The sequence below is a fragment of the Sardina pilchardus genome, chromosome 1 (assembly GCF_963854185.1).
Source record: "Sardina pilchardus chromosome 1, fSarPil1.1, whole genome shotgun sequence".
Lineage (NCBI taxonomy): Eukaryota > Metazoa > Chordata > Actinopteri > Clupeiformes > Clupeidae > Sardina > Sardina pilchardus.
Genome location: NC_084994.1, coordinates 6,384,535 through 6,409,202, shown reverse-complemented (window position 1 = coordinate 6,409,202; position 24,668 = coordinate 6,384,535). Strand labels below are relative to the sequence as shown.

General features: G+C 40.7%; 2 protein-coding genes and 1 long non-coding RNA gene across 4 annotated transcripts in view; all 3 read right to left on the bottom strand.

The window, feature by feature from the left end:
• LOC134079457 (zinc finger protein 79-like) overlaps positions 1-8,573 on the bottom strand; it is a 41,190-nt gene extending 32,617 nt beyond the window's left edge. The window contains exons 1-2 of the mRNA XM_062535570.1: positions 8,550-8,573; positions 7,386-7,569 (exon numbers count right to left, since the gene is read on the bottom strand). Of these exons, the coding sequence (XP_062391554.1) occupies positions 7,386-7,569; positions 8,550-8,573 (208 nt within the window). The remainder of the gene's footprint in view (positions 1-7,385; positions 7,570-8,549) is intronic.
• Positions 8,574-8,807: 234 nt separating this feature from the next.
• LOC134082097 (uncharacterized) overlaps positions 8,808-24,668 on the bottom strand; it is a 46,103-nt gene continuing 30,242 nt past the window's right edge. The window contains exons 15-20 of one of the 2 annotated variants that reach the window (XM_062537742.1): positions 13,482-13,535; positions 12,593-12,808; positions 12,186-12,409; positions 9,959-10,118; positions 9,361-9,464; positions 8,808-9,012 (exon numbers count right to left, since the gene is read on the bottom strand). In XM_062537742.1, the coding sequence (XP_062393726.1) occupies positions 8,899-9,012; positions 9,361-9,464; positions 9,959-10,118; positions 12,186-12,409; positions 12,593-12,808; positions 13,482-13,535 (872 nt within the window). In that variant the 3' untranslated portion in view covers positions 8,808-8,898. The remainder of the gene's footprint in view (positions 9,013-9,360; positions 9,465-9,958; positions 10,119-12,185; positions 12,410-12,592; positions 12,809-13,481; positions 13,536-24,668) is intronic. The other variant, XM_062537751.1, reaches the window with a different exon arrangement.
• LOC134082111 (uncharacterized) lies at positions 14,572-17,960 on the bottom strand. Its single transcript, XR_009939569.1, has 3 exons — positions 17,902-17,960; positions 15,548-15,619; positions 14,572-14,632 (listed from the first exon to the last, which is right to left on the bottom strand). It is a non-coding gene; the product is annotated as an uncharacterized LOC134082111 (long non-coding RNA).

Sequence of the window (24,668 nt, the reverse complement as noted above, 5' to 3'; positions counted from 1 at the left end):
CGTATGATTACTGACTGCACCTTTTCATTGGCATTATCTAAAGTCTGTCCTGTCTGTCCTCATAAATACAGGAGAGAACACCACACACACATTCATAAATACAGGAGAGACCAAACACACACACACACACACACACACACACACACACACACACACACACACACACACACACACACACACACACACACACACACACACACACACACACACAGCTAGCGGATCATGAGGAGACGATCGCTCTATGTGACCAAAAAAATGTTACGAGCTTGAAATCACGTATGATTACTGACTGCACCTTTTCATTGGCATTATCTAAAGTCTGTCCTGTCTGTCCTCATAAATACAGGAGAGAACACCACACACACATTCATAAATACAGGAGAGACCAAACACACACACACACACACACACACACACACACAGCTAGCGGATCATGAGGAGACGATCGCTCTATGTGACAAAAAAATGTTACGAGCTTGAAATCACGTATGATTACTGACTGCACCTTTTCATTGGCATTATCTAAAGTCTGTCCTGTCTGTCCTCATAAATACAGGAGAGAACACCACACACACATTCATAAATACAGGAGAGACCAAACACACACACACACACACACACACACACACACACACACACACACACAGCTAGCGGATCATGAGGAGACGATCGCTCTATGTGACCAAAAAAATGTTACGAGCTTGAAATCACGTATGATTACTGACTGCACCTTTTCATTGGCATTATCTAAAGTCTGTCCTGTCTGTCCTCATAAATACAGGAGAGAACACCACACACACATTCATAAATACAGGAGAGACCAAACACACACACACACACACACACACACACAGCTAGCGGATCATGAGGAGACGATCGCTCAATGTGACAAAAAAAATGTTACGAGCTTGAAATCACGTATGATTACTGACTGCACCTTTTCATTGGCATTATCTAAAGTCTGTCCTGTCTGTCCTCATAAATACAGGAGAGAACACCACACACACATTCATAAATACAGGAGAGACCAAACACACACACACACACACACACAGCTAGCGGATCATGAGGAGACGATCGCTCTATGTGACAAAAAAATGTTACGAGCTTGAAATCACGTATGATTACTGACTGCACCTTTTCATTGGCATTATCTAAAGTCTGTCCTGTCTGTCCTCATAAATACAGGAGAGAACACCACACACACATTCATAAATACAGGAGAGACCAAACACACACACACACACACACACACACACAGCTAGCGGATCACGAGGAGACGATCGCTCTATGTGACAAAAAAATGTTACGAGCTTGAAATCACGTATGATTACTGACTGCACCTTTTCATTGGCATTATCTAAAGTCTGTCCTGTCTGTCCTCATAAATACAGGAGAGAACACCACACACACATTCATAAAAACAGGAGAGACCAAACACACACACACACACACACACACACACACACACAGCTAGCGGATCATGAGGAGACGATCGCTCAATGTGACAAAAAAAATGTTACGAGCTTGAAATCACGTATGATTACTGACTGCACCTTTTCATTGGCATTATCTAAAGTCTGTCCTGTCTGTCCTCATAAATACAGGAGAGAACACCACACACACATTCATAAATACAGGAGAGACCAAACACACACACACACACACACAGACACGAATGAATTTATGGGGCAGTCTATTTGATTTTTTTTAGAAGGAAAAAAAGTATGATTTGCATTCAGTTACCAATTACCTGCATTTCTGTTTTAGAAAGGGGACCGTTTGAATGTGACATTTGAATTTGAACGTAGCAATGCCTTGGGCCCATGTCTTAATCAACACAATGAGCATATGTTGTTCTGCATACAAAATAAATAGAATATATTGACTCCTACATGTTGTGTCAATTTCTTTATTTGTTACTATAGTCATATTCTCCGGCCCCTTGTTTTGCTTCAGTTTTGATGAACTGGCCCCGGGCCCAAATTAATAGCCCACACACACACACACACACACACACACACACACACACACACACACACAAGCTGTGGCTTCATTTAGGTTCATTAATAAGAGAAATGGGTAATTTATGTAATCTGATGCTGTAAAATATTAATGTATTTAAAAACCGAATTCACAACATTTCTTTTAAAGCAGGCCTACAATAAAGCTTTGGTCAACAAGCTCTGATGTCTCCAATGTATCTTAAGAGTCATTGCACGAGAAAACCAGGCAAAACCAACAGGAGGTAGGAAGATGGGGGTCGGCCAAATCGGCTCATACTTTGTATATGTGATAAGTATGTGGAACTATGAACAGCCATATACTTAAAACTCTTTTTTGTTGTGGAGTTCTGGGGCCCCTCTCAGAGAACCTCAAAAATCCAACAATTCATGGCTGAAAATGACTGAAATTGCCATTTCTACCCTGATTATCCTGATAAAGATATGAACATGAACTTTATGTTTCCATAGAGCTTAGGTAGAATAGTTTTAAAGACCAAAAGGTGCACTAGGGGGTTATCTGCACCACTGAAAGCAGAATTTTCATCCCTCTAAAATTGGTAATTTTTAGGAGACATTATCTCACATTCGCAGTGGCTTTGGTGGATGGTTTTACTGTTGCTGGACAGAGGAACATCTTCTGATTCAAAAACAATTGTCGTCTAATTGGGCCACACATAATGTGCGCCGTGCCAGGAGGGTCTTTACAGGTTTTTTTTCGGGTTTCGGCAATAGGCGGCCCGCAAGCAAAAACATCTGGCCCGTGAGATCTTTTGAACCAGAGAATTAGGAAAAAAAAAGTTGGACTGCCAGTCTCAAACATGCTCTTTATTTTGAAACGTAACTTTCCAGAACAGAAGAATTTCAATCAATCTAAATGCTTAGCTATTTGTTTCATCTGAATACGAGTGAAGAAGCACGCAGCGAGGTGCAGCGTGAACGCACAACATGCAAAAACAAATGAAGTCAGTGGACAGCGCTGGTTCTCAAATTCCAAGCTAGTCCCTAAAACACATATTGTCATTCAAACAACGGACATAGGCTTATGGTGATAATTAAAACACGACTTCTTTTAAACAGGCCTGACATAAAACAGGCAATTTACGCACAGAGAACTGTGAAAAGTAAAACATGAGTTTCAAACATAGCTAGCGTGCGTGTTAGGCTATTTAGGAACGCAACCTTTAAATTAGCATGCTTAGTTTCGTGGTGCCGTCTTGTACTCTTTGCATGCAGAGACACCTTCGTTAGTTGTTACAGATCAGGCATGTGGGCTTTGCATTAATAAAATTAGGGAGGATGAAGGCATAGTGCTCTGTCCATTCATCATTAAAGATCCTGTTTTCGCTGTTAACTTTTCTCTTCAGATTTTTTGATAGTGCCATTTTTTGACAGCTAACAGCAACGCGTGGAAATGTTTTTTCTGGTGTTGTTTATTTTCATTTTTTAAACACACAGGCATATAATAGCGCCCCCAATGACCAGTCGACAAATTTAACCTACATCAGCCTGCTTGAATGTCTCTGCTCTGACATTTCAAGAGCGCCTATCATTTTTACCTCCTCCGATATTAATGAATTAAATTAGCCATTGTTTTGGTTGTAAACTTGTGGCCCGCTATGTAATGGCTTGGAAAATATCTGGCCCGAGGCCAAACTTAATTGCCGACCCCTAGGGTTTAATATAACGTCAGTCCACTCTTTGCAGCTATAACAGCTTCAACTCGTATGGGAAGACTTTCCATTAGGAGTGTGTTTATGGGATTTGTTTTACCATTCTCTCAGAAGCGCATTTGATCATCACACACTGATGTTGGACGAAGCGACTGGCTCTCAGGATCCGCTCTAACTCATCCCAAAGGTGTTCTATTGGGTTGAGGTCAGGACTCTGCAGGCCAGTCTAGTTCATCCCACTGATCTATAAAGAATACCTGGATAGACTATCTCATTGTTGCTGACCCATCAACAATGAAGCCAATGGAACTGTCCCGAGTGGTCCCATAATGGCGGCGAGGTGTTCCAATTCCATTGTTGCAGAACGGCAACATTCTTTTACTGTCTTTTACTGTCTATGCATTCCTATGGCAAGTGGTCCCATAATGGCCGCCCCCATGTAGGCTTCAGAATTTTGACGTAGATGCTCTATCCAGGTATTCTTTATAGATCAGTGGTTCATCCACACCACACTCTTGTCATGCCTTTATGGACCTTGCTTTGTGAACTGGTGCACAGTCACGTTGGAACAAGAAGTGGCCATCCCCGAGCTGGGCTTGGTCTCTTAGTTCCGGTGAAAGGAACTCTGAATGCTTCAGCATTGACTGAGAGATTTTGGACAATTCCATGCTCCCAACTTTATTGGATGGCCACTTCCTGTTCCAACATGACTGTGAACTGTTAATGAGATGCATAAACAGGAGAATGATATGACCAGTTGTCCCATAAAAAGGGCAGAAACGAGTTATTTAAAATGCCAGTGTAACAGAGTTAAAAATGTAGTGTATTATTATGATTTTCGCCAAAAGTTTCTCCACACTGGTTAACGTGACTAGCAGTAAACTACGCTAGCCACGTCCATGCTTTTAATGTACTGTATATCGAGCATATATTAGTTAAAAATGCATTGAAAGTTACTCTGTATCTGTCATGTGTGTATGCTTAGTCTCAGTATAGCCTCTGTATGTATGCGATAACAGCGAATGTTAAGCGATCGAGTCACCCTGAACGTTAATTAGCTGTTGTTCCATGTGTGCGAACATTCTGTCTGGCGTGTCTCAGTGTACAATAGAATATTTACGTAGTACGTTATTTTGCTTGTGCAGATGCATGCAGTACAGTACATGTGCCTGAAGGCAATGTTTTGATATATTTTCTGAAAGGTATGTGGCTCCATAATGTTGCTGTTATGTTATGTTATGTTATGTATGCTAATATGTATTACAGTTATGCCCATTCTATGGGAAGTTAAAAGTTATAGATCAGAGAAGTCATGCTTGTGATCTGATGCATGCAGTACATGTGCCTGAAGGCAATGTTTTGATATCTTTTCTGAAAGGAAAATAAAAGAGAGAGAAAATTCAACATTTCGCCTCAGTCCCACCCGATGTTTGACCACAGTTACACCAGTCAACGTCAGCAGTGCAATCCTAGTTGAATCGTTTTGTTTACTCATAGCAACAGTTGATATGGACAGAAAACTCATGCTTTTAGCCTTCTCCCCTCTGAATTGCGCAATGACACGCCCACTCCGGTTCGCAGGAAAAAAAAAGTATTTTTTGGTTCGACTTCCGAACCAAGGTGCCACGTTCCGAACTGGATTTTGTTTTAGTGGAAACACGACGAACGGTTCAAATGTTGGTTCGGGAACGGGAACGGAACCGGTTCTGTGTCGGTGGAAAAAGGCCCATAGTGGCATGAGTGTTGTGCATGAATCTATGGATCCGCTAAGGGGACATGAGCAAAATCTAAAAAAAAAACTCTTAACATTTATTTGTTTGTTTTGTTTTGTTGTTTTCAAGTGTAGTCTCCAGATCGGCGCTGTGGAACTTTAGCTGGTGTCTCTGGAGCTGGTCCTCTCGAGTGAAACTGTGGCCGCAGTGAGTGCAGCGGTACGGTCTCTCTCCTGTATGAAGGCGCTGGTGTACTTTCAGATGTATCCCTTGGTTAAAACTCTTCCCACAGTGATTACATCGGTACGGTCTCTCTCCTGTATGAATGCGCTGGTGTCGTTTCAGAGTTCCCCCGTCAGTGAAACTCTTGTCACACTGAGTGCACTGGTACGGTCTCTCTTCCGCATGTGTTCGCAGATGTACTTTCAGATGTATCCCTTGGTTAAAACTCTTCCCACAGTGATTACATCGGTACGGTCTCTCTCCTGTATGAATGCGCTGGTGTCGTTTCAGAGTTCCCCCGTTAGTGAAACTCTTGTCACACTGAGTGCACTGGTACGGTCTCTCTTCCGCATGTGTTCGCAGATGTACTTTCAGATGTATCCCTTGGTGAAAACTCTTCCCACAGTGATCACATCGGTATGGTCTCTCTCCTGTATGAATGCGCTGGTGTTGTTTCAGAGTTCCCCCGTCAGTGAAAGTCTCGTCACACTGAGTGCACTGGTACGGTCTCTCTCCTGTGTGGATGCGCTGGTGATGAGTTTTGAGATTATGATTGTAAGTGAAAGTCTTACTACAGTAAGAGCACGAGTATGGCTTCACTCCAAGGTGTGTTTTTTCGTGTCGTTTCAAAGATCCCGAATTAGTGAAACTCTTCCTACATTCAGAGCACTGGTATGGCCTCTCTCCTGTGTGAATGCGCTGATGTTGCTTCAAAAAGCACTTGTGAGTGAAAGCTAAGCCACACTGAGCGCATTGGTATGGTTTGTCTCCTGTGTGAGTGCGCTCGTGCTGATTGAGATTCTTCTTTTGCCGGTAACTCCTGCTGCACTGAGAGCAACAGTACCGTTTCTCGGTCTCTGTAATCTGTGCGATGGAGGGCAAGGACGAAGCTCCTTTCCCTGTTTTCCGAAACAAAAATGGAAGACACAGCCACTTCAGCAAACACAAACAACTGCCTATCTTGTTAACCGTCAGGACTGCAGTATATGTATTTGTATATCTCGATATTTTGAAATGTGGTCAACTTCTCATATGACGCAGGCAGACACTTACATAAACACACATACAAAAATGCATTTGTGTAAATCATTTTTTGGGACCAAATTAAAGATGCAGTCAGCGATTATACATTTTAAGTTTATATTTTAAATGATTAGCAGGTGCTTTTGTCCGAAACAACACACATTATTTTTCAAACGAGGACCAAACAGAACCCACCAGAGAGGAAGTTCACACCTCCCTTCAGTATTCCCAGAGGAACTCAATTCAGGGTTTCGTTTTTGTTTGAGGAACAATTTGGGACCATGTGTACTCAACGCACAGCTAGAGGACCATGAGGAGACGATTGCTCAATGTGACACACTCATAAATACAGGAGAGAACACCACACACACATTCATAAATACAGGAGAGACCAAACAAACACACACACACACACACACAGCTAGCGGATCATGAGGAGACGATCGCTCAATGTGACAAAAAAAATGTTACGAGCTTGAAATCACGTATGATTACTGACTGCACCTTTTCATTGGCATTATCTAAAGTCTGTCCTGTCTGTCCTCATAAATACAGGAGAGAACACCACACACACATTCATAAATACAGGAGAGACCAAACACACACACACACACACACACACACAGCTAGCGGATCATGAGGAGACGATCGCTCAATGTGACAAAAAAAATGTTACGAGCCTGAAATCACGTATGATTACTGACTGCACCTTTTCATTGGCATTATCTAAAGTCTGCTTTGTGTTAGTTTACCGGCGCCAGGCTGTTCTCCGTCTCTGTTGCTCTCGACGTCCTTTCCTGCGCCCCCTGCTGGTCGGCAGCAGTCCTGCAGCACCACGGACACTCTCCATAGCCGGGCCTGAGACACGGGGTCAGCAGGGGGCGGGTCCACTCCAGAGCTGAGGACTGGAGCCGTGCTCAACCCTTCATCTTGTCCCTAAAACACAGAGGAAAAGACAAATGTAATACTGAAAAAATATCATGAATGAGCTGAGGACTGGAGCCTTGCTCAACCCTTCATCTTGTCCCTAAAACACAGAGGAAAAGACAAATGTAATGCTGACAAATATCATGAATGAAAACAACAACAACAACAACAACAACCATATACCACTGCCTACTGCTCAAATTGTATGCCTCGACTCCTTGATGGTGTGCGAACGGTTTTGTTAGTGTCAGCATGTCTGATGTAGGTTTACAGGACAATCAACGACACTCTACCATGAACTACTGTCAGAGAAAGTGAAGGTGAATTTGCAGTTAATGTAACCTGAATTTAACAAAATGGAGGCGAATCTGCAGTTGGTGTCTTAGCTATTAGGTTACCACTCAGCAGCCATCTTGGTAACACCTCCAGGCACTTATTTTGGACCAACATTATCAGGCTTCTATCTAAATTAATGGTGAATTCCTCTGGTCATGCAGATATTAAAAGTACATCATCACATTAATGCATGTTTAAATCTGAACGGAGTCATGCAAATATCCCAAGAAACAATCCATTGCATAGAAGACATTTCTACAAATTCACAAATGTTGAAATAAGGTTTTAATTATGTCAACCACGGGTTGACTTCAGCATACTGGGCTTCATAATATCCTCCGCCAAGGAGGTTGTTTTCATCGGGGTTTGTTTATTTTTTTGTAAGCAAGATAACTCTAAAAGTTGTAGATGGATTTTGATGAAATTGACCCAAGAAGAAACCATTACATTTTGGGAGTGATCCATATCACAGTCTTTTTTTTTTTATTACTTTATTGCAATCCTTTTGTCATTCATGCTGTATACATTTAAACAGTCTTTGCATTTATCCATACACATTGAATCAAATCATTCAAGGAATATTTTATGATTGCATTTTTTTTTTTTTTTCAATAACAAAAAGGAAATGCAATCATGAAATATTCCACTATCACTGTCTTGATCCAGGAGGCGGTCATGTTTACGCTTGGTGGAGGTCAATTCCACATCAAAATACACCAGACACCAGAGTCTACCTGTATGAACAATTCCTTGTTCATTTCTACAAAAACATAAGCCAGACAGAGTCCATGAACAATTTCAGATGTATTTATTTAAAATAGCAACAATTTCAGACATATTTATTTAAAACAGCAACAATTTCAGATGTATATATATTTAAAATAGCAACAATTTCAGATGTATGCATTTAAAACAGCTAAACTTTCAGACATATTTATTTAAAAGAACAACAACTTTCAGACATATTTATTTAAAAGAACAACAACTTTCAGACGTGTTTACTTAGAAGAGCAACATGTTGTGGCTTGGGCTAGGGCAACCTGGACTAGCACTGAGCAGGTGGTGATGATCAGGTGCAGCCGAGTCCTCTACAACGAAGCTAGCTGACGATCCACTCTGTCAACAATGATAAAAAATAATAAAAAGAAGAAATAAAAAGGAAATTAGCCTGATGTTTGTCTGCTAAAAAAACTGTTCTATTACTATCATTTTTTGTGTCCAAACTATTTACCAACTGTAACTAGTTATCCTTAGTTTATCTGTTAATCTAAGCACATGCCAAGTGATGATGATGATGATTATGATGATGATGATTATGATGATGATGATGATGATGATGATGATGATGATGATGATGAACAGTCCCTTTTTAATGGGGGCATGTTTAAGACATTCTACTACACCTACCTTGCCAGCTCCACCCTTTTTCAAGGGGGCATGTTGAAGGCATTCTACTACACCTACCTTGCCAGTTCCACCCTTTTTAAAGGGGGCATGTTTAAGAAATTCCGCCACCTCTTTCTCCACGTCTGCTATCTTGACTTCAGGGTGGCATGTAGTGCAGGCCACTGAATAGAAAACACATCAGAAAGTCTGATATTACAGACACACATCAGAAAGTCTGATATTGCAGACACACATAAGAGTCTGATATTACAGAAACACATCACAGAGACTGATTAGGGTGTGTGCAGTTACAGACACACATCACAGAGACTGATTAGGATGTGCAGTTACAGACACACATCACAGTCTGATCACTGGCATCTGTGGTTACAGAGACATCTGTAGTTGGTCTACAAAAAGGACCCAACAAATCCTTGCACATATTGCCCATTTAAGGAAATCCAGAGTGTCTTATATGGGTAAAATATGAGCAGCTTTGGGTCCTTTTTGTAGAACAACGTCAGAGGTCTGCTGAGGTTTCTCACCCATGTCTTTACATAACATTACATTTGGCTGACGCTTTTTAACCAAAGCGACTAGCTAACAGCTACAAAATTGAACGCGGCCTCCATTTTGTTTTGGTAGTGAGCACCCCCACCGCGGTGTTAGCACTTACTGGTTAGCACCTGCAGCAGGGGCAGGTCAGCGAAACAGGCCTTCTTCTTCCTGCCTCTCAGGCTGAACGCGGACCACAGCTCCCTGGTGCCCAGGCGACACATCATGCGCCGCACCGTCAGGCCCAGCCGCTTGGAGCCGTCGAGGCACAGCGCCGACACCTGCGGGAGGACACACGGATACTTTCATATGTGTGTGTGTGTGTGTGTGTGTACCATATGTACCATAATGGACACCTGAGGGAGGACACACGGATACGTTCATATGTGTGTGTGTGTGTGTGTGTGTGTGTGTGTACCATACGTACCATAATGGATATCTGAGAGAGGACACACGTATACTTTCATGTGTGTGTGTTAGGGCTTTGACTTTTGGCCAAAAATCATATTCGAAGTTCGTTTGTTTATTAATATCAAACTTCGAATATATTCAAATATTTGTTAATAATATTTTGACCATTATTTTTACGCTATTGAAAAACACGCAGAATTCATTAAGCTGAATATCCTTTCCCTGCTCTCCCTCCGTCTCTCTGTCACTCATGCGATGCGTCTGTGTCTCTCTCTCTCTCTCACACACACACACACACACACACACACACACACACACACACACACACACACACACACACACACACACACGCGTACACAGCCCCTCCACTCCGTGCACACCGCGTCTGTCTCCATGAAAATAAGACCCCTTGAAGCTTGATTGCACCAATATAACGCTGCTCGGGTGGGGACTATGCATACAACTTTACCAAACAGTATTTAAGTAGCCTAAACTCATTCTCCATGGCCCGCTTTCTTTCGTCTTCCCTCGTGCGCGCTCAATGGACACCCGTCCCTCGACATGCATCCTAAACATTCACAATCGTGAAAGCAATGACGCATAGAAGACAACAAGCTAAATTATCCGGTTAGCATGATTAGTATGCTGCACAGATTAAAACTCTTGCATTCAAGTTGACTGACCATCTCAATACCAATGCCTTCTAACTCCAAGACTTAAAAGGGCCTGTCCCAATGAGGAAGTTACTATTAGCTTACCTTGAAACTTACACACACGTGGGGAAACTGAATAGGCTAGTCAAAAACCACTGGCTAACATCACCTTGCTAATGAGCTCATGATTCACGACTTTATCAGATGTGAGAAAACCGCTGAATCTGAAAACAACGTTTGCATGCAAACACATACAAAACAATAATGCTCATAACAGGTTCGAATATTAAGAGCTGCCTAAAATTCGTTCGAATATCATATGTTTTTCAAAAATTCGAATTATATTCGAATAACGAAGTTCGGAGTCAAAGCCCTAGTGTGTGTGTGTGTAGCATATGTACCATAATGGATATCTGAGAGAGGACACACGTATACTTTCATGAGTGTGTGTGTGTGTAGCATATGTACCATAATGGATATCTGAGAGCGGACACACGTACTTTCATGAGTGTGTGTGTGTGTGTGTGTAGCATATGTACCATAATTCAGCACTGATACCTGAGAGAGGACACACGTACGGTAATTTCCTGTGTATAAGCGGCAGGGCAGTGCAGCTTATAAAACCATATTAATACCATATTAACTGTCCCCGTGTATCAACCTCATAGCGGGAGAATTTTTGCAAAATCAATGTATAAGCCGCGGCTAATAGTCGGAAAATTACGATATACTGTCATGTGTGTGTGTGTACCATATGTTCCATAATTGGCTATCATTTATTGTTTATAGGATCCCCATTAAATGGGGCATTCATACATACGTACGTACGTACATATACACATACATACAAACACACCATAATCTTACCATAATATCTAGGGACACTCAGTACAGTACAGTACAGTTATCTCCTATGTATTAATTGCAGCAACTATGTGCAACTTCTAATACACATGGCTGCAACTCAGTCTCATCGCGTTGAGAATCTTTGGTGTGAACTGGGCTTAAAGGCTGAGAACATACAAGACGCTGTGTGGATATCTTTCCCTTTTGCCGGCATTAAATTAAACGCAGCCCCAGCCATGGTGCGACCGGCTGGGGCACCTGCACCGCATGGCGGCGAGCCGGGTTCGATTCCCGCCCCGTGGTCCTTTCCGGATCCCATCCCAACTCTCTGTCTCCAACTCACTTCCTGTCTCTCTGTCCTATCTGATTAAAGGCATAAAAGTCCAAAAAACATACTTAAAATAATAATAATGAAAATTAAAAAAAATGTGTCCGCACCAGTTGCTTGGGGAAGGTGTCCTCGGTGAGGATGCGAGCGCACAGGGCGTCGAGGTCCTGCTGGGTGGCGCAGGGTCTGGACAGAGGCTCCATCAGCAGACTCCTGGACGGCACCACCACCGACGACGACGACGCCGCCGCCGCCGCCGCACACACCAGCCTGATCAGCTCCTGCTTGGTCTCCAGGATCTGCTCCATCTTGCTTAACACCTTCGTCTGGAACGCTAACCATCCAGAGACAACGACAACGACAAAAAAAAACATAATATGGTTGAGTAGATGTGAGAGGTGAAAGGGATAATTAATTATAAATGCTGGTCATTCTTATAAAATGAGTATATCATTTGAAACGTTTTTATTTTTTTAATTATTTTTTAATAGTGTTACGCAGGAGTAGTGGTTCTCACAGGTCATCATTGCCATGAGTTGTTGAACGTCCCCTGCCTGGTCTGTGGCGTCTGTGAGTTGTTGAACGTCCCCTGCCTGGCTTGCCGTGTCTGTGAGTTCTTTAACGTCCCCTGTCTGGCTTGCCATGTCTGTGAGATGTTGAACGTCCCCTGCCTGGCTTGCCGTGTCTGTGAGTTGTTGAACGTCCCCTGCCTGGCTTGCCATGTCTGTGAGTTCTGCATACATAAACATGATAAGACACAGTATAGTCATGCCATGAGAGAGACCAGCACTTACAATAATAACAGTTAACAGTTAACAATATCAGTAACGGTATGATAGTTAACTTAACAATATGTAACGGCATAATAGTTAGCTTAACAATATCAGTAACGGCATAATAGTTAACTTAACAATATCAGTAACGGTATAATAGTTAACTTAACGATATCAGTCACGGCATAATAGTTAACTTAACAATATCAGTATGTAATGGCATAATAGTTAACTTAACATCAGTAACGGCATAATAGTTAACTTAACAATACCAGTAACGGTATAATAGTTAACTTAACGATATCAGTCACAGCATAATAGTTAGCTTAACAATATCAGTAACGGCATAACAGTTAACTTAACAATATCAGTCACGGTATAAGTTAACTTAACAATATCAGTATCGGCATACTAGTTAGCTTAACAATATCAGTCACAGCATAATAGTTATCATAACGGCACTTTAGATGGCCGCAACATCTGGCCACATCAGTTTTGCTTGTAGACAGCAAAAAACTGTTTTTCAAAAATCTCCAATTATAAAATAACTGTGAATTTTCGTGTGGATATTTAAAAATATCCGACTATGTGGATATGGCCTTAGAAGAAAGTGACAGCAGCAAGGTTACTGACCAAATGCAACGCCATTACTGCCTCTGAATATATGCCCGCCGTTCGGTGTCAAACCTAGAAGAAAGCAAAAATAAGTAAGCAAAAGAACGCCTTCAAGACGTCTTGGGGATGTGTTCAAAAGGTCTGCTGGACAGCTGTAAGATGTATTCTAGTGAGCGTTTGCTCATCTGGCAGACGTCTTGTAAATTCCCATAGAGGCTAGCAGATTTATGTTTGTTTTATATTTGTTTGTTTTATCTTAAATGCCAGTTATTTCATGTGTCCAGGACACTATGCACCCTGATGAAGTCCCCCTGGCCTTTGGAATTAAAATAACCCCACATCAACACATACCCTTTACCATACCAAGAGATTGGCATGGTTTTATTTCAGTTAGCCTATGGTTTCATTCTCATTGAGCTCAATGCAATACAAACCAGCTAAAAGGCTAACTGAAATAAAACCATGGCAATCTCTTTTTTTTTTTTTTGGTTATCATAACGTTCTCCTAACGTTTTTTCTAACATTCATTTCATGGCAACCTAAAGGCAACCTATAGAGAATGTTACTATTTGGTTGCACTAACATTCCCCTAACCTTGTAAATTAAATAACAAAAACAACTGACCACAGGAGAACCATAGGCTGACGTTACAGTTAGTAGAACGTTATGTGCTTCCTGGAGCTTGAACATATTCCAACTTGAATTAGCACATCTATATTAAATACATATATTTCCATCTTTGTTAAATACATATATTTATCATTATATTTCAAAATAAGTAAGTATTCACTATTGGTCACTTTCTTATATTTTCAGCATATAAGTAAATATATGTAAATATATTATGCTAGAAGCATGGTCACGTGATCCCTGATGAAAATTGTCATCACATGACCTACATACTGTATTTCAGATACATTTCTCATATACATTCTTTAAATATAGTTCATATTCTACTATGGCTACTACTAATAATATTTTCAGCATGTAGGCCTATCAATGTTTCATAAAGAGGAAGAAACACACAACACTTTTTTTTTCTTTTATTGAATTTTATTAAAAATATCAGTTTTTGTTTCTGTACTGAAATCGTAGTTCTGTGATTTTGGCATTGATTGCCTGGCCCAGCAATCCTGCAGGAGTGTCTGTGAATCTCCTCTGGGTGGTGTCTGGAGAAGACAGAACATGTGCAAATAAAACATGCAAAACATTAGTGACAAACACAGATACCAAAGTGCAGAAGCACCGTTGTGCATCACAATTACTGCAGAGAAATACAAAGCCAGTTGGAGAGAAAGACATAAAATAAAATAAAACAATATAAAATAAACTCATCAATTATGACCTTGCTTTTTGTTCTAGAATTTGCTTACAACAAGAGATTTTTAGACATTTTAGGCATTTTAAGTTTATTTCGACTTTTAGAAGTGAAAATATTGCTCTGTTGACAAATCTTGCAAGATAATTTAGTTTATTTTAAGCAGTATTTCAATAAAATAAGAAACTTTCATTTGCAGGATTCACCAATAGAACAAATAGATTTTCACTTATAACAAGGTACATCACGTGCAAGAATGTCTAAATTTGTCTTGTTATATGCAAATAACAGAAAATAATAAACACACAGTTAGGAACAAAATGATTAATAACCCTGGAAATATTGATTTAATGTTTTTTCCCCATGACCAATGTTTGTTCTGACTGAAAATTACATTGTCACATGCCAAAAGGTTGTAAGACCATGTGCCTCTATTTATTTATTTATTTATTCTCATTTTTATGAAAAATAGCATGTGGCAGTGTCATGTTCAGTCAGCATACAACATATTTAAGGTTGGATTTTCCTCTTGTATTTAATTAAGGCACTGAGATCAATTTCCAAAAGATATACAGTATATACATTTTTTATTCCTCTTTTCAGTCAACTTCAGCATGGGGGTCTAAACGTATGCATATGACTGTATATATGAATATGAAAATGTTCCTAACTGTATATTCACTTGATTTAAGGTCACCTACAAGAAATCCTACCGAGAAATACAAAGTAGGTTTGAGAGAAAGACATATAAATATAATAAACTCACCCATTATGGCCTTCACCCTCTCAGGGTCCAGGGACTCCCTTTGCTCCCCCTCAGCCCTCTTAGACTTGCCCCCTGAGAAAACAGCACAATCAATTAGATCCTCAAACCACCGGTGGTGCGTGAGTTGCTTCTTAGGCTTAGTTCACACTGGCAGTCGAAATCGGATGTCTTGCATATCCGATCAGAACCTGATCTTTCTGACTGACTGTTCTCATTGCATATTGCAAGTGATCACATCCGATCACATCCGATCTTGGCGTGCAATGCTCAGATCCGATATAAATTACACACACCTGGATTCATTAGGTAGAGTTGTACACAACCAAGTCGTCATGGATGAAAGTGGATTTATTTTTTATATTTTCCAACTTATTATGCGTAGCCGCGGCGCAAATACCTCGTCACCCTCAACAAAAATTATGACTTGAGTCTGACGTTGGTTTTTGTTTTGCTGGTAGCCCTGGCGCACGCGCTGAATCAATCAATCAATCAATCACTTCCGTCACTCAGAATTACGTTGCAATTGTTTGTCGCAGTGCACATGACGAAAAGGGCACGGTGAAATCCTATTCAAGTGGTTTGACTGTTCAGATTGAGTCATATCCGATAGTAAGTGATATTGAAACCACCTCCGTATGTGGTGCGAATCAGCATTGGAAAAATCGCATTTCATGCGGTTTTGTGCCGTTCAGACTACCCAAAATTCAAGCTAGATACAATCCAGATAAGCAAAAAATCGGATTTCGACTGCCAGTGTGAACTAAGCCTTAGGGGGTACACGAGATGAAAAGGGCTATGGCTGAAAGGCGTTAAAGAGAAACTATGCAGGATTGGCGATTGCATCACCGGTTTCGGTTTCACTTTGCGTTTTCGCTCGTTTTATGCTTGCATATTTCTCTGCAGTGCTTCCCCTACAGCTTTAGCATGTATATTTATACATAGGCTATATATATATAAATAAATAAATAAATTGTGTGGTTCTTCTTGTTCCTTACGCGTCTCAGACTTCCAGATGTAAACAAGGAGCGATCGCCTCCTGCACAAACTGCAAGGCTGCAATAGCCGATAGGGACACTGGGGGCGGGAGGAAATATTACTGTTTTATGACTATGAAAGAGTTGCATAGGGTCTCTTTAAAAATGAACTTTTCTGTAATGAAAATAAAATTTTCTGTAATTAATTCATGAATGAATAGATAATTGGGGTACTAATGATATGGAAGCATGACATTAAAGCAAATCATTTGTAAACTCTATAGTAGGCTACATTTCATTTTAAAAAGGCAGCTTATTAAACATAATGTCTGGAATGCGTCAATAGAATGTGTGACTTTTTAATGTGTTGGATGGTGGGGGTACGTGAGCTGAGTCAGGACGTTGATGGTGGTACGTGGGGGAAGAAGTTTGGGAACCGCTGTTGTAAAGGATAAACCGAGATGATTTTGCAATTGAGGCTACATGCTCAGAGAAATTTGATACCTGTCCCCGCCGAGACATGCTAAAAGAACGCCCTTTAAGGTTAAGATTTGAACTAGTCAAGAGCTTTCCCAGAAATTCTCAGCTCAGGTTGTGTAGAAAGGAGAACGTCATGGTTAATAATCAAAGGCTGCAGATAAATCTAGCAGAATAAACACTTAGCTACTCTCAATGCTTCAGTCACAGATAGAAGAGCAGTTTCAGTAGAATGACCACTCTTGAAACCAGACTACATAGAGTCTTGTGTGAACAATACATCATGCACATGCACAAAATGAACAGAATCTCTGAATGGTTGACCGAGATTTTTTTTTCTTTTTATCCTTTTTCTGGAATTATTGTTCCGATATCTCCAACAAAGCGAAAAAGCAGAGCTGAATAGCTAATGTTTTAATAAAGTCCACTCACTGTAATAAGTAAGAAATGTGAAGGCTATTAAAGTGTGTGATTGTATCTGCGTATCTGAGCCTTTAGTGAGGGAGAGGAGGGGAGAGTGCAGATAATGTTATTACCTCCACCAAGGAGGTTATGTTTTCATCAGGGTTTGTTTGTTTGTCTGTCTGTTTGTCTGTTTGTTTGTCTGTTTGTTAGCAAGAAAACTAAAAAACTAATGGATGGATTTTGATGACATTTTCAGCGAAGGTCTGAAACGCCACAAGGAAGAAACCATTACATTTTGGTGATCCGTAGTACCGTCGGGATTTAGGAGGCGGTTATGTTTTTCGCTTGGCGGTCTAATGGCATGGTATGGCCATGTGGTGGCGATCTGAAAAGTTTAGGTTCAAATGTATGACAACCTAGGAAGAACAATAAAGGTGGAGGTCTGCACTCTCTGAGTGCTTTTCTAGTTTGAGTTTGCTTTTCTAGTTTGTTCTTCACCTCTGAGGTTGCTCCTCAGCAGAGTCTCCTGAGTGAAGACTCCCATCAGCAGAGCGCGGGAGAGGTGGGGAGAGTGCAGCTAGTGGGGGAGAGGTGGGGAGAGTGCAGCTAGTGGGGGAGAGGTGGGGAGAGTGCAGCTAGTGGGGGAGAGGTGGGGAGAGTGCAGCTAGTGGTGTGTGTTCTTCACCTCTGAGGTTGCTCCTCAGCAGGGTCTCTTGAGTGAAGACTCCCATCAGCAGAGCTCGGATCATGGCAGTCGGGGTGTTGGCGAACATGGCCGTCTTCCACGCACCGTGCGGCACCCACACGTTTGGAGCCAACTGAACCTGAAGATAAAAACCGATTTAATATCAGGAATGGGATTGGCAAAGGCAAAATATACTCAGCACGTCAGATATTCAGATATGGCTGAAATATATAGGTCGACATTTCATCATTTTGCCAACAATGACGTAGAACAACATTAGCCACGTTTACATGGACAGTTTTTTTTTGTCATTCCGATAAAACTATTCCGATTGAAAGTATTGTCATCTGTTTACATGGGGTAAGTCTATTCCGATTAGGTGTTTTCAAGCGCTTTAAAATCTTTGATCGGAATAGATGTTGTTGGCTACTTTTCATTGGGAAGATATAGCAGTCGATCCGAATGACCGTATACATGGGTGTTCATTCGGAATAGGCTACACCACCTCTTCCATTCCGATTAAAATTCTGATCGGATCAGGAATTTTCATTCCGATTGAGGTGTTTATATGGCGAATTGTATTCCGATTGAGCTGTTTTTCCGTTTCTAATCGGAATAGAAGTGTCCATGTAAACGTGGCTATTGCTGGTCCTACATCTCTCCTCCTAAAATAAATGCTAGGATATAACTGTTATAGGTTACTGCACCAGGATTGTGCATCACAAATAATACAAGCGCAAACACTAAATGGAGAGCTAGGACTAAAATGCAGACTGCGCCTTTAAATAGGTTTTAAATAGACACGTTATCAGTACATTGTTACAGTAGGCTATTTCCACTAAACATGTAAATGTATGCATACCCTATCGATCTCCTGATGATCTGTTTCTCCAACGGTTTCTCCTTTAATTGCTGTGTTGTGAGTCATCAGCTGCTTCAGCTCAGCCAGCGTACAGTTGATCTGTGGCAGCTCTGAAAAATACACAGCAGACGTGCATTCAAATTCACAAACATAGGCAAACAGTTTTCCGTTAGCCTTGAGTTTTTGGCAGCAACAACAACAACAAAAAAAACAGTTGGAGGGGGTAGTTCTCCGCAAACATACAGTGAAGCTAGACGTGAGTTTGATGAAGGCAACAATGCAATTATTATAAAATTGTACTTATAAAATTAGAATGGAATGTTAGCACCAAGTCGTTAAAATGTAACTGTTCAAAGAAAACATGTTCACTGTTTGGTTTGTTTCAGCTGCTCAAATCTGTATAAAACTTGTACATTCAAGAGTTTACTGTTTCGTTTAAGTTAAACATACAAATATATTAGTGTGAAAGTTCACATCTGTAAGAAAGCACTCTACAAACCTTGTTGAATATAAGCCTTTAGACTGACAATATTAGTGTGAAAGTTCACATCTGTAAGAAAACGCTCCACAAACCTTGCTGAATAAGCCTTTAGACTGACAATATTAGTGTGAAAGTTCACATCTGTAAGAAAACGCTCCACAAACCTTGCTGAATATAAGCCTTTAGACTGACAACACTCTACAAACCTTGCTGAATGTAGGCCTTTAGACTAACAACACTCTACAAACCTTGCTGAATGTAAGCCTTTAGACTGACAACGCTCGACAAACCTTGCTGAATGTAAGCCTTTAGACTGACAACGCTCTACAAACCTTGCTGAATGTAGGCCTTCAGACTGACCACCTCCTCATGGAGGGCCATTATTGCCTCATCTTCTCTAGTTGGTGGTCTGTTTTGGGCAGCTTCCCAAAGCTCACGCTCATATTGAGCTCCGCCAGCCTTCTGTGGAACCTGTCAACAGAACACATTTAATTGGCATTATGGTTCCTCACTGTCACTGAAAAAAAACAACAACAACAAACAAACATTGGGCTGCACATGATTGCAAATAATCTGTATGTTGTCATTTCAGTCACTGGCTTTTAACTGCGTCTCTAGCGTGATATAAATATCTGTTTTAAGGTTATGTTCTGTAGCATTTGAAAATAAACACAGGATGCGTATACGCCAGAATTCTCCTTTAACTTTTTTCCTAAAAAAAAAAAAAAGTTACATTCATCAGTAAACATTACCTTTGGTCTACATATAGCCTCAACTTCACCATCAGTCAGCTGAGCACACTCTGGGTTGGGCTTGGGGCGTCTGGGCCTCAGCTCTCGTCCATGTCCTGGTGCTGTAGACTTCATATAGGTCTGAAGCGTTGACTCACTCTCTAAAATGAGAAAAAGAAACAAACAAATCCACTATATGATCATACATGGTCCTTCTCAATGCATGGGGTCTACAGGTATAAACAAGATCAATTTAATACTTTTCAATAAGTGCATGCTAAACAGATGTGCCTCTACACCCCTCTTGAATGACTCAAAACAGGTGATTTACAGAGATAATAACATGACTGTGAATGGCAGAGCACAGAGAAGATATACTGTTCAATACACAGCTGACTTATTGACCACTGTCACCTTTTTTTTGCAAGTCAATTTCCATTAATTGTCAAACACTTTCTTGTGGTATTTTTACAGAAACTAATGTTAGCTAAGGTTAGCTGTTAACGTTAGCTGCTAACTGTATCATTAACTTCAGTTTCCATCTATGGCATTGATTAATTAACTGTTTCAAATGAAAAGCAATTTAGCATACAATGAAGACCTGGCTAAGATACTTACCAGCTAGTTTGACCACCTTGGCCTCAAACACTTCCTGCTTCCTTCCTTCCCTCCACTCCACCACATTCAGTATGCTGTCCCCGTCCGTGCCATTACCGTAGTCTTCCTCATTCAAATTACGCATAAACTCGGTCGGCAAAATTGAGGTTTCGTTCTCTCCGCCGATCCATTTCACTACAGCAAACATTTTTGAAAGTGGCCTACACTTTGGTTTTTAGACCCTCCTTGATTTCGAACTCAGCTGTAGCCCTCATTGGTAGTTGAAGCTATGATGCGTTGTGTCGCATGCTGCGGCTAGTTAAAAAGGCGCGAAACTTGTACTGTCGACCAGTACAGCTTGATCCGGAGAACTCCCGCCGCACTAAATTTACCTTTAATCTACCTTATTATGTCAATATTATACCTCTATATATAATATCGATACTATTCTATACTATGGATTTTGTTTTTGTAAATACAATCGCTACTCATGTGTTTCTTAGGAATTGAGGAAACAACTGCATTTAAAACCTTTGCTTACAAGATTGCTGCACTTCTGAAACGATTTAGTAATAGTTTAATGCACCAATCTAGGTTTAATTTCACTGTTAGTTGCACCCCTGCTGGAAGACGTAAATCAACGAACCTTTTCCAGACTCATTTTCAATGAAGTCTGACGTGCTAACAAGGCCAGTGCTCTTTGGCATCAAACTGCAGTTTGGATACAGTGCTCGGCATAAGTGAATACACCCATGCTAAGGTGACTAAAAAGAGGAACAAGAAATCATCTTTTGGAAAGTGATCTTATTTTTTTTTCTTCTCATTTTTCATTTAAATGAGAAAGAATACAACCTTTAAAGGAGTCATAGAATTCAAAACCACATTCACCTTGTTCTTGTTGAATTTAGGCTGCGAGCAGTGTCCAAAGGACAACACCAAAGACTTTACCGCGTCCCCCGCCTGCTTTCGTATGCAAATTGGGAAATAGAAACAGCCGTGTTGAAATGCTCCAATCTGAACAGAGCTCAGATAACACGTAATAGGCGCCCATCCCCCTTTAGATACACCCCCTCTCATTTGCATACCTTCGATTAATAATTCTTGTTAAACTGCTCTTACGATGCTAGTATCTAGATATGTGGTCTATGGCAGAGACGTTGTAATGCTAGCGTTATTACAGCTAACTTTGGAGAGTTAATACTAAGAAATTTACTGATAAAACTTACCAATCTAACACATTCATTCTGTTGGGGAATCTGCTGCACTTCATCTTCGTCAGAACCTTCTTCTGACTCGGTTTATACATGTACGGCTGTATTCCTTATTTAAATCCATTGTTGATAGCTTTATCAAAGACTTTGGCTTTATTTACCAGCAGTAAACGTAGTTTCACTTTGCTCTAGCTTCAGACCGGTGGATTGAGCCAATCAACTTTCAGGACATATCGGCCAATAGACCAATCAGCGCGCATCTCATTTGAATATTCATGAACTTGCTGAGTGGGCGGGAAAAACAAACTGTTTCATTGCAAGGCTTATTTATGACCTTGTACAGTGGGTACGGGTTGAGAATGCACCTTCTCCCGCGGGACTCCCGAAGAGATCCCGCAGTGCGTCAAGCCGATTTTTTTCGAGGCTAAGGCAATGTACCCAAACAACCACCAGGTGGCAGAAAGTTTCAACTGCATTTAATGATGAAGACCGCATATCCGTCAATAGTCGACTCCTTAATCTCACTGAATCATAAAAATGAAGGTGATGACTGGCGAAATTATTCAAACGACACTTCAATGAACCATTGTTGAAATGAATGAAAATGGTTATAGAAATCGCCTACAGCCAGCGTTATAAGAAATATATAAGTAATAGTTAAAGTCTTCTTCCGTATTAAACAGATAGCCTACGGGACGCTCTTTGTTCCGTAGGCTATTTTAAGGAACTACTCAATGCACACACACTGGGTAAACTGGCGCGCTACAAACATTAAAATGTCAAATCATATTTATTTCTCTTTGTCGCCATGATATTGGGGGAAACGCGGAGAGGCGAGATGGTCAGTCCTCGTATTTGTTCTTCGCGTTTCGTTATAAGAAATATATAAGTAATAGTTAAAGTCTTCTTCTGTATTAAACAGATAGCCTACGGGACGCTCTTTGTTCCGTATTTTAAGGAACTGCTCAATTCACACACACTGGGTAAACTGGCGCGCTACAAACATTAAAATGTCAAATCATATTTATTTCTCTTTGTCGCCATGATACTGGGGGAAACGCGGAGAGGCGAGATGGTCAGTCCTCGTATTTTTTCTTCGCGTTTCGTTATAAGAAATATATAAGTAATAGTTAAAGTCTTCTTCTGTATTAAACAGATAGCCTACGGGACGCTCTTTGTTCCGTATTTTAAGGAACTACTCAATGCACACACACTGGGTAAACTGGCGCGCTACAAACATTAAAATGTCAAATCATATGTATTTCTCTTTGTCGCCATGATATTGGGGGAAACGCGGAGAGGCGAGATGGTCAGTCCTCGTATTTTTTCTTCGCGTTTCGTTATAAGAAATATATAAGTAATAGTTAAAGTCTTCTTCTGTATTGAACAGATAGCCTACGGGACGCTCTTTGTTCCGTATTTTAAGGAGCTACTCAATGCACACACACTGGGTAAACTGGCGCGCTACAAACATTAAAATGTCAAATCATATTTATTTCTTTGTCGCCATGGTAGGCCTATTGGGGGAAACGCGCAGAGGCGAGATGGTCAGTCCTCGTATTTATTCTTCGCGTTTCGTCATAAGAATATATAAGTAATAGTTAAAGTCTTCTTCTGTATTCTCTGCCACATTCGACAACAGCATTCAAGTTCCTTCTCAGCACGATGACGTGACTTTGCTTGCTGTTGGCCCAGATTAGAACAACATGCTCGACCCGCTTATTGTAAAAAGTAGCCTAGTCTAACTTAGTCGTAGCGTCATTGAGCTATGCAAAATTGGTATCTCATATGCATGTAAAACAATAATATAGCCTATATTGCCTAATTATATATAGCCTATAATTGCTCAGAATTTGGGAAACATGCATTTAGTCTACCTTTTTTTTGTTCCGTGTCAGCATTCATCCAAAAATGTGGCTGTTTGACTCAACATTGAACATAATTAGCCTAGGATTTTCCTATACAAATTCTGTTTCAGCCGTTCCTCACATGAATGCCTTGAAGCTCTCCCAAGCATGAAATGCAGGCATTATTAAGAAACTCTTTATTAACGTCTTCATCAATGGACCAAAAGTCCATTGCTCCGCGATTATAAATTGCAGCGAGATGAAACCTTTATTGCACGACGTGGGGAAGAGCAGACGTGGGGCTTTCCAACGAGCCACTAGGCCTATAAGTTGCGCAAGGACGCAAAAATTGCATGCTCATACCAATTGTAGGCTATATGCCTTGATGACATTAAATTAAGAAATATTTCCTGATTTGGGAAACTTTTAGTTTATTTTTCTTTCCATAATACCATTCGATCTTGCTGGAAATTATCAGACTTGAGAAACACGCATTGCATCGGCAACTTCGCTGCTCAGTAGACGATTCTGCCACTTTCTGTAGAGGCCAGCAGTTCGAGATAAAAGCTGCAGATCATAGACAGAGAAAGCATATGCTCTGAGAACAGAACACAACTGCATGTCAAGTGTAGCCGAGGGTCTGTCTACGCAGAAACAACAAGTGCATTTCTACATGTTCGTGACAAAATGTGGGGGATAGAATCGCGTTTCAGTGGGAATGCTGCAACTTATGTCTTTTTCTTCTAAAGACAATTATGTACGATATAAATGACAATTTATTTTTTTTACCGACCCGACCAAACATGACCCGCATATCATTAAAAATATTTTTTCTTGACCCATAACCGCGG